Source organism: Lithobates pipiens, unplaced genomic scaffold, assembly GCF_037356315.1.
Source record: "Lithobates pipiens isolate NorthernLeopardFrog02 unplaced genomic scaffold, aLitPip1_a1.2 Scaffold_18, whole genome shotgun sequence".
Lineage (NCBI taxonomy): Eukaryota > Metazoa > Chordata > Amphibia > Anura > Ranidae > Lithobates > Lithobates pipiens.
In genome coordinates, this window is record NW_027507758.1 from 632,669,560 (window position 1) to 632,680,645 (window position 11,086).

The window sequence follows — 11,086 nt, forward strand, 5'->3', positions numbered from 1 at the left end:
TACTGCCTGGAGCCTTATATTGAATGTAGGAGGAAATTATAACCCTCACATTGTCTATATGTATATATCAAGAGAAGTTTCACTATTTGAACTTGGTAGATGTTAATTTTACCACATATAGATAAAAAACTTTGATTCATATATAATGGCATTGACCTCATCCTATAGGTAGACCTGCTATGGTCATTTACATACCTTTTATGACTTACAATAAAGATTAAAGAGGAAGTAAACCCTGATGGGTTTTACTTCCTGTTTTGCTCTCTGCAATGTCTGCAAATTAAAAGCATAATGGGCTAGTATACATTGTATATGACCCATCTATAAGGATATACAGTACATACTAGGGGTGCAACGGATCAAAAAACTCACGTATCAGATCGTTACTCGGATCAGAGTCACGGATCGGATCATTTTTCAGATCAGCAAATAATAATTGAATGTACAAAAATCTGTGAAAATTCCACCACCATATAGTCCCCACTGTAATATCCACAATCTCACCACTGTAATATCCACAATCTCCCCCACTGTAATAGACATCTCCCCCACTGTAATATTGTTTGGGTACGGCTGAGCGAGCATGGCTGGGTACGGCCGGGTATCGCCGAGTATGGCTGGGTATCACCGAGTATGACAGAGTATTGGCAGAGTATTGCAGAGTATTGGCTGGGTATTGCAGAGTATTGGCATGGTATGGCAGAGTATTGGCAGGGTGTGGCAGAGTATTGGCAGGGTATGTCAGAGTATTGGCAGGGAATGGCAGAGTATTGGCAGGGTATTGCAGAGTATGGAGGGATGGCTGTGACTGCAATTGTCACAGAGCAGTGCTGTGGGCAGTACAGATCCAGCCCACAGCACTGCTGCCATCCGGTCTCTCCTCTCCACTGTACACATCAGTACGCAGAGGGGAGAGAGGAACCGGCGTCATGACATGACACGGGTTTGTTTACAAGTGACGGAGCAATCACATTGTAAACAGCCGGGTGTACAAAGATGACTGCCGCTCCGGAGCTTGGCCGAAGCCGCAGCCCTTCCTAAGGCTGCGGAGAGCGGCGTGTGCCAATCCAAACAGGGTGACCCGTTCGGATCACTGATCGGTGGTGATCCGTTGCACCCCTGGTACATACACACACAGCACAAGGCCCTGTTTACACTACGAAATGTTTCTCAGAGCTGCAGTTCCTCTGAGTTCCACAAGATGGAGATCTCACTTTTACATGGGAAGTCTCTATGGAAGATGGGAAGTGAGATCAGGAACAGGCAGCAAGTGATGTCAGGTACGGACAGGAAGTTCCAGGTGAAGGGTCAGTCAGGAGGAAGTAGAGAGGAGACATTGCTGGAAGTGGCACCAGAGAAGGTAATAAGATATTATGTTTTATTTACACCCAGTAACCCCCCGTCATGTCCGTCCTCTTCCTCCATAGTCACTGTGATGTCTTTTATCTCCAGCAGATGATGATATACACATATATAGTGTGGAAACCTAGATTAACCCCCTCTGGGTCAGAACATTTCCCTACTTATGGGGCTGGAACATTCTCCTCATTTTGGAGATGTCACCTTTCCCACCAATCACCTTCTCACCTCATCATTCTATGTGTAGCGCCAGCTCGTGAAGCGCACGTGCTATGTTTTTGAAATTTAACGTTACACCTGAACTGCAGTTTGGTTTGGGTATAATTATTCTAAATTCTGACCTCAGCATCAGTCTGACTGGACTATAGGGTGTTAGGCCTGGCCATAGGGGGTGCGGTCTCTTCTGTCAGGCATGGAAACACAGTCTGGTTGGGTGCTTTAAGGTTACTTTCTCTCGGAGCCAGCCCAGTAGGAGTGTCACTCTTGCTGTGCTTTCTGGGAGAGGGTACTTAAGATTTGGATATCACGTGGTTCAGGATTCTGGTCCAAAAGTATGTTCTGACTCCGTGGCCCTGGTCCTCCTGACCAGCCCCCAGGAGGCCTATGGCCTGGGGTGCGGATCCACCCGACTTTACTTCTCGGGGCTGGCTAGGCTGAGGCTGGGAAACTAAGGAAGGGATTCGGAAGTGGTCCAGTGCCATCTCAAGTTGTGAAAAGGCCCAGCAACTTCATAGTTATCCAGGGGAGGACTCTTTGGAAGAAGCCCACGCAAGGGTTGGCTTCTTTGCAAGAGCCTGGGAAAGCTGAAGGACCTAAGTGAATCCAATCTCGCACGGTATCGCCGGACCAACTGCAAGATACTGGTACCATGCGAGTGTTCTACAAGTTTCTAGTTTCTTTGTTCATGTTCTACAATAGAGTCTGTGGCAGAGACCTATTCCTACGTGTTCTACAACAAAGTCTGTGGCAGAGACTTGTTCTTGGTCTGTTGGCTGCTAGGAGGGGGACTATCCAACTAAAGTGAACATCCAGCTGTGAATGGCTATTCTCTGGATTTAGTCAAAGTAAGAAAGATCTTTATTACTGACTTTGACACTAAGAGTACCTGGACTTTTCACCTAACCTTCTGATCCTATACTGAGAGACTGTTGTTAACTAAATTTTAGCAAATAAAAATCCCTGTCATCCGTCTCTAAAGTTTCTGGGCCATCTACCACGGGAAACCCCTAGACACGAGGAGCGATCAAAAGAAGGTAATGGTAAGCCCATTCAAACCAGCAGCTCCTTCGGGGGTCAGTGCTACATGTGGGGGCTTCTTGTCCAGGATTTACCATTACCTCTCGAAAGAAAGAACTGTGCACGTGGTGAATACAGGACAGAGGGTTGTGTTTTTTTTTTTACTACGCCATTTTGTGAAATGATGGAAATCCACTGTTGGTGCATAAGCGTGGGAGGAGCCTGGAAAAAGCCTGTGAGTTGCGCAGCCGAAGGAACCAGTGGGAGGAGTCTAGCCTGTTTAGTTTCCTTGCACGAGGCACCACGTGAGAGTGTCGTGGGAGAGGAAGAAGCAGGTTGTTTTGTCTGTACGTGGAAAAAACAGACTTTTTACACAAAAATGTTCTGAGCTCCGGGAATGACACCCAGCATGGGACCCTGCATGCTATCAGGAGAAGGTCCTATGGGTGTGAGACTTCCTGGAGTTACTTTGACCGATACAGGGATTCGCCTGGCCCCTCAAGGGGCGGTTCATCCTGTACACATCGGGAGATGTTGAGGCACTGGGGATGCTATGTGGAAGGTGTGAAGGATTGTTTATGAACCCTCTGCAATTTGTCCACTGTCCTGCCTGTGGGGAATACTTCTTTAAAGTGGAACAGTCAATCACGCTACCGAGGGCCTACCGCATGGACTGGGCCATGGGCGTGACAACCAAGGAGTCGGCCATCTTTGCTCCTTCAGTGAGGCCTTCCACAGCGGTGATACCTGTTGCTGCTAGCATCCCTAAGAGAGATGTTGCCACTTCCACTACTGTAACTGCCGGAGAGACCACTCTGGAGCAGATGGACACTACTTCTACTACCATTACTGAAGCCACCATGCCTGCTTTGGAGAAAGTGGTGTGTAAGAAATCTTCCCAGAATCGCAACGGAAGACCACTACCAAGTCCGGCTGGACCCAATCGGTGGAAAAAAGTTGCTTCGGAAAAAACTCTGCAAACTGTGAGTAAAACTGTGGTGAACTATTTGCCGGCAGAGGAGTACCGGGACTTGGAGTTAGAGTCCATGTCAGATGGAGGAGATGATGACCTTTTTGAGACACTGTCCCAGGAGTTGTTGTAGGCTGGAGGGGATAATGTAGCCGCCACTTGTACAGATATTTCGGGCTGGTTATCCCTTACTTCAGGGGGTGGAACGCTGAGTGCGGAAAACCCCATCACGGTAAATGTGACTTTGCCCAAACTCGTGAATTTGCCCACACTTCAGAAGGACTCTGACGCGTTAGTGCAAAGGTGCCCAAACTCCTGCATACTTCCCGGGGAGGGAAGCGCCCATGCTCTACCAAGGCTTGCTAGGTCTCAGCGGCTCTTAAACAAAAGAGTGGCCACTGAGTATGGGCTGGAATTCCCATATGTCCCGAGGGAAATTATGGATGTAATTGAGAACCGTGAGGCATAGTACGAGGACGATGTTTGGAACTATTTAAAAGTACCAAAGCCGCTTCGCAAGAAGGCCTTTTCACCGGAGCTGTATGAACATTTTGTCGGATGTCTGCAGTATTGGAGTTGCGGTCAGCACATTTATGGGGACAAATTTGTTATTTGCCGACCGGACAAAGACAGTGCCATCTACTTCATTACTACTGTTTATGCATAGGGGAAAGACTTAACTCTACCAGACCCACGCGTTTATTGGTAGAAGAGATGCTACAGGAACTGTGTTTTTTCCTGGACTTAAAAGAGTTTTTACTTTTTCCCGTATTCCCTGGAAAGGGGGTCAGTGCTACATATACTAATGGGTTATATGACTTTTATTAATAGTGGTGGATGGGGGTTATTTAGGAAGGATTGGAATATGTATGCATTTATTTTACAAGATTCAAATAGGAATTGTATTTGTAGTAAATGCTCTAAAAACAAATGTCTCCATAATGATCCCAGTCTCAGATATTCATCCTAAAATGTGATCAGTAAAGTCTCCGGAGTACACGGTGATCACAGGAATATGATGTGTCCTGGAAAAGCCCAAAGACAAAGGTGATCTTTTATTTAGGAGGTGTGTGACACAACCAGGAAAAATTACTCTGTGTATACAGATACCTCCCAGAGCGCCCCTCACAGCTCCTTCTACCTATGTTCCTTCAATCCAAGTTAGAGAATCCTATGACATCACACTGGCCTTACAGCTCCTCCTCTCAATGTCCCTCCATCCATAGTCAGAGAATCCTATGACATCATAATGACTTCATAGCTCCTCCTCTCAATGTCCCTCCAACCAGAGTCATCAAACCCTATGACATCACACTGACCTCACAGCTCCTCCTCGCAATGTTCCTCTCACAAGCAACGCAAGATTGTTGGTCCCAGAATTCCTTGCTATCAACTTTAAACCTACAGAGTGGGGGGCCCTGTCTGGGTAAAGTCAGAGAATCCTGTGACATCATACTGACCTCTAAGCTCCTCCCCCAATGTCCCTCCAGCCAGAGTCAGAGAATCCTATGACATCCCACTGACCTCACAGCCCATCCTCCCAATGTTCCTCCATCCAGAATCAGAGAATCCTATGAAATCACACTGACCTCACAGCTCCTCCTCCCAATGTCCCTCTCACAAGCAACGCAAGATTGTTGGTCCCAGAATTCCTTGCAATCAACTTTAAACCTACAGAGTGGGGGGCCCTGTCTGGGTAAATTTTATCCCAGTGGGGTTTTGATAAAAATGGAGACCTGATTGGTGAGGTGAGGAGGATTCTGGGAATGTCATTTGATTTTACTATATGTGTTCAAATCTAGAGTTTTCCTCTGTGAAGTCTGGAGAGCCTATGATAATCACATTGCCTCCACCTCGCTCCCTTTCTGATAGAATAAAGAAATAAGAAGATTCTAGAAGTCACCAGAGAGATCAGCAAGCTGCTGACAGGAGACGTGAGCAGTGCTGGGTAGAACATCATGATGGACCATCAGCTGCCCCTCACATCACGGGGTAAGAGGAGACTTTATTGTAAAGGAGAGAGCAGTACGGAGGCTCCACCTCGATCGCCTATCATCTGATAAACACATAGAAACAATGTATTCAGTCACTGTGTGTGTTTCCTACAGATGGATCCAGTAATGGGAACCCGCCAGAGAGATGTCCCCGTCCTCTGTATTCCCGGGATTCCACACAGGAAGGTCACACTATCCATCACCATCATCAGGTAGATGAGAAACAATCACTGATAGTATCATTAGGATCTGTACATTATCTGCATTGTTACAACTGATGTCATTTTTAATCTATATTCAGGGAGGAAACCTGAGAGATTCTAAAGTTGAAGTTAAAGAAGAGGTAAAAGAGGAGGATGGAGTGATGGAGGGGTCAGAGTTTGTAAAAGTGCACAAAGATCTGTACCAGGACACCATGGTGGAGTCATCCAGCTATAGGAACCCACCAGAGAGATGTCCCTGTCCTCTGTATTCCTGGGATTCCATAAAGGAAGGTCACACCATCCCTCACCATCACCAAGTAGATGATTGACAATTATTGGTAGATATTATTTATACACAGCATGTTTGTTACAATTAATGTTTTATTATACATTCAGAGTGGAAACCTCGGGGGTGATAATATTGTTGTTAAAGAAGAGTATAAAGAGGAGGATGAGGAGTATGGAGTGATGGAGGAGTTATCAGAAGGACACAAGAATATGATGGAACCACCTAATACCAGGAACCCATTAGAGAAATGTCCCCGTCATCTGTATTCCTGGGATTCCACACAGAAAGATCACACCATCCCTCACTGTTACAAGGTCGGAGGTTATAAAACACACTTATAGAGACAATGTGTGGATTTTTTATGTAATGTCACAATAGTAAAGCTTATATCTTACAGATGATATTCTCTATCATTTCATCGATTTAGAGTGGAGATCCAATTGATATAGAATTTGAGGTTAAAGAAGAAGAAGAAGAAGAGAGGTATGTGAGGGATGATCAGCAGTCTATAGTGGAGGATGGAAAAATAGGGACATTTATAGAGGAGGACACTCCTACAGAGATCAGCACAGGTGGGTCATTAACACTAAATACATTCCTCCACCCATACTGCTCACTGATTGGTCCAGAGTAGGGTGGAGACTGGGTGATATCTTCCTATAATTCCCTGGTCACTTTCCTGAGCTGTGTTCCCCATCCTGTATTCCTGGATTTCTCTCGAATAATCTTCTTTCTCTGTGCTCTAGACACAATTTATGTATCTAGATTGGATTTATGGAGATTCTGGGGTTCAACTAGCAGGAAAATATTCATTTTCACCATAGGCATTACTAGACCTAGGCACCTGAGGTATGTGATTTGGGTCTTCTGCCCCATACCGAGTATGGCAAGATCTCTGATAGAACAATTCTCCCAGGGTTACCTGTTCTGTTGTCTGCTGGCTGTGCCGGGTGGAGGTATATGTCTATGCAGTCTCAGGAGATGGGAGGAAGCGGTGTGGGACCTCTGCAACTTGTCTCTTGTAAATGTTAAAGTACCACTGAATACCAATATTATGAGTCGTGACTCTTAAACTATATACGCTATGTTGTACATTACATCATTCTGATACTATAAAATCCTATCTGTTGTATCTTGTACAATATGTTGAACATTACATAGTCCTGACTTCTGCTCTCTCCCCTCTACCCACTGCTATATATACATATAATATGTATTGTGTGTTAAACCCATTTCCTACCAGCTGGACATTTAATATCGGATGATTTGATTGGAGCACAGACTTTTACACGTTCATAATAATGGGATAACCTCCTCAAACTTTGGACCCTTAAACAGAAAGTGGTAATGAGGGAGGAGTCAATAACCCAATGAAGGTGGTCTTCAGGATCATTCCAGCCTTCATCTTGGTTGTTCTCCCCCCATCCTCACTCTCTGACCTCTGGTGGGACTCAGCCCCGCCGTTGTTCATTACTAAATCATGGACTAAATAAGGAAGCGCAGTACTTCTTGTGTTGGGAAGATGGCAATGAGTGATAGAGGGAGTGGGGACACTCGTCCTATAATCCCCTCATCACTGTTACTCCTATAAAAAACAGTTCTTGTTGTTTCCTCACTCTCTGACTAAGGTCCATGAATAAAGAAATGAACTGGTAGGAGATTCAAGAATGTAGGGCTGAAACAACTAATCATTATAAACGATTATGAAAATAGTTGTCAAATATTTTCATAATCGATTCGTTGGTAAGTCGATTAATTGGCCTGCATACAGAATGCATTATTTCTTTACATATCAGAAAATAAAGCTCGGTACACCATCCATACATGTCAGTAAATGCCTGAGAACTTGAATGCGTGAGGAGCAATGCCTCATGGGACATGTAGTCCTGGGCAAGAGAAGGAAGCAAGTGATTCTAAAGACAGAAGTTTTTTTATCCTGCTATAGGGGAACGCTATACTATACCTTGCAGCTTCCTACAGGGGAACTCTATAATATACATTGTGGCTTCCTATAGGGGAATGCTATACTATACTTTGCGGCTTCTTTTAGGGGCACTCTGAAGGCAGGAGGAGTCAGAAGTGCTGGTGGAGGGGAGAGGTCCAGAAGAAGATAATCAGGGCTGATCTGTGTGAAACTATTACACAGAGCAGGTAAATTTTACACATTTAAAAAAAAAAATTCAACATTTACAATGACTTTAAGGGCTCTCTGCAGGGAAGATCAGCATCTGACCCCAGAGAAGGTGGAGGCTGATAGACTGGAGGTAATAGAAGGCATTAATATTGCATAAAGTAAAAGTTTACCAGTATTGTGCATTATATTTAAAATTATTATATCCATGAAAACTCTCAGCTTTCGATACTGCTTTAATATAAACTTTTTTTCCCTCTAACCTCCATATAGCTTCATGTGTGACTCCCAGGTAAAATCCCCATATATCCTACTTCTGGGTATATTTATTATTATATATATGATATAAGATATATTACTTTCACTATTTCACAGTATAAATGAATCCCTTATAGTAGTAATTATCTGCTGTTTTTGTACTATAAAGGACTATATTTTTAACACCATCATAATAGATGATTAAAAAAAATCATGTTGCTGCTACTAAATGTATTATGCTGGCCATACACAGATCTATTTTTAGAATGAGAATATAAGCACAAATATTTATACGAAAATTATTTGTACATTCAATGAATGGATGAGTGTAGTTTGAAAGTTCCACTTGCTTTTAACATTCAATTTTAAAATCAATCTAACTTCTGAGCATAAAACCACATACATGATGTGAAAATTTGTTGGATGGAGAAAAGTTTTCTGTGCTCCTTCGAATTTTCCCGTCTTTGTGGTGGAAAATGAACACCGATTTGACCCACTAATGGTTAAAAAATTAAATGTTTTTTTGAAAGAAAAATTTGTTTGTGTATGGCCCGAATAAGTGACATTACATGCAGGGACCTTGTACCCACCTACCTGTCTATGACAAGAGAGTCTGTCATCCATCATATTATATTACAGTCCTGTCTGATCATCTGCAAAACTGTGTTTTACGTCTTTTTTATATTATATATTTAATAATGTTGATCTCTGATTCTGATATGTAGCAGATTCTCCCTCTAATAATACATCTATTTGTCTGTTATTCTCAGAGTGGATTAAATATCCAACTATATATCTGGATATTTATCGCTGTATATAGATATTCAAGAATATTAACTAAATTATACAACAACCTTTTTTGAGGTTTTTATCCAATAGATACCTTGAGGGTGGAATTGTAAGATCCTCAGAGACAAAGCTGCCTGATGTGGGCGGAGTCCTGGTTTAGGGGAACCAATCAGCTCATGTCTAGTAATAATCTTTGTATTTCTATTTTAGTAGATGGACGGGAGATGAGGAAAACCTCAGAGGATTGTCTCACTTTGTCTCCAGACTGTAAAGTAGAAGATGAGGACATCACACAGTATAGTCCAGGAGAAAACCCGACTACCTCAAATGTCCATCCGGCACCACACAGTGTAGATGGACCATCATATTCCTCTTATCCTGAGGAACCTCAGACTGTGAGGTATGGTGCCATCCTTCCAACAGATAGAACATTTTCCTGTACTGAGTGTGGGAAGTGTTTCCATTCTAAATATAATCTTAATGTACATGAAAGTTCTCACACAGGAGAGAAGCCATATTCCTGTCCTGAGTGTGGGAAATGTTTTTTAAGGAAGTTCCAACTTTACAGACATCAGAGAACTCACACGGGGGAGAAGCCGTATTCCTGTCCTGAGTGCGGGAAATGTTTTATACAAAATTCAGACCTTGTTAAACATCAGAGATCTCACACGGGGGAAAAGCCGTATTCCTGTCCTGAGTGTGGGAAATGTTTTTCACAGAGGCCCAATCTTTACACACATCAGAGATCTCACACGGGGCAGAAGCCATATTCCTGTCCTGAGTGTGGGAAATGTTTTTCAGACAAGTCCCATCTTAACACACATCAGAGATCTCATACGGGGCAGAAGCCGTATTCTTGTCCTAAGTGTGGGAAATGTTTTTCAGACAAGTCCCATCTTTACACACATCAGAGATCCCACACAGGGGAGAAGCCATATTCCTGTCCTGAGTGCGGTAAATGTTTTTCAGTGAAGTCCCATGTTTTCACACATCAGAGATCTCACACGGGGGAGAAGCCATATTCCTGTCATGAGTGCGGGAAATGTTTTTCGGTGAAGAACGATCTTTCCACACATCAGAGATCTCACACAGGGGAGAAGCCGTATTCCTGTCCTGAGTGCGGGAAATGTTTTTCACGGAAGCCCAGTCTTTCCACACATCAGAGATTGCACACAGGGGAGAAGCCATATTTCTGTCCCGAGTGTGGGAAATGTTTTTCACGGAAATCCAGTCTTTACATACATCAGAGATCTCACACGAGGGAGAAGTTGTATTCCTATCCTGAGTGAGGGAATTGTTCCTCACTGAAGTCCTGTCTTCCTGTACATCAGGGATCCCACACAACCCTTGAGGTGTATTAGTGCCTTGAGTGCAGGAAATGTCTTCTATATGAATGTTGCTGGACATCACAGCTCTCATGTGGGGAAGAAGCACACCCTGATATACACCTCAGATATACTCCATGGCTGATCTTCATCATGTAAGAAACAGTTCCAGGGGTGTGGACATTTTTTGAAAATTCGACTTGTCCAAGGGACTAAATCGGGGTCCCAATCTCCTTGTTCCTCATCTACCAGAGAGCTCAGCAGCGGTGTGGGAGTCCATTGAAAACTACAAGCCGACATCGGCAAAGGACAGAACTCTGTGAATGAATGGCACGGCCGCGCTCTTTTCATAAAGTGACGGCCGATACGGGGAACTTCTCCCTGCACTGCTGTCACACAGAGGGCTCGGATCGCTGAGCCGCTGCAGGAACATGTCATGTTACCGAAGGTGAACCTTTCTTTTAACCTGGTTTTGACAATTTTTTTTGCCCACATGTTTAACCCCTTCAATACCGGACACTTTCACCCCCTT

At 43.8% G+C, this 11,086-nt stretch overlaps 2 protein-coding genes across 2 annotated transcripts; both read left to right on the forward strand.

The window, feature by feature from the left end:
- The first annotated feature begins 1,306 nt into the window (after positions 1-1,306).
- On the forward strand, positions 1,307-6,119 carry LOC143989899 (uncharacterized). Its single transcript, XM_077490178.1, has 4 exons — positions 1,307-1,360; positions 5,438-5,557; positions 5,674-5,771; positions 5,861-6,119. Exons 2-4 carry the CDS (start codon positions 5,524-5,526, stop codon positions 6,089-6,091), a joined length of 363 nt encoding a protein of 120 aa, XP_077346304.1. The 5' UTR covers positions 1,307-1,360; positions 5,438-5,523; the 3' UTR covers positions 6,092-6,119.
- Positions 6,120-9,336: 3,217 nt separating this feature from the next.
- On the forward strand, positions 9,337-10,740 carry LOC143989759 (uncharacterized). The gene has a single exon (XM_077490031.1). The coding sequence runs from the start codon at positions 9,367-9,369 to the stop codon at positions 10,516-10,518; it is 1,152 nt and encodes a 383-aa protein (XP_077346157.1). The 5' UTR covers positions 9,337-9,366; the 3' UTR covers positions 10,519-10,740.
- Positions 10,741-11,086: the final 346 nt, after the last annotated feature.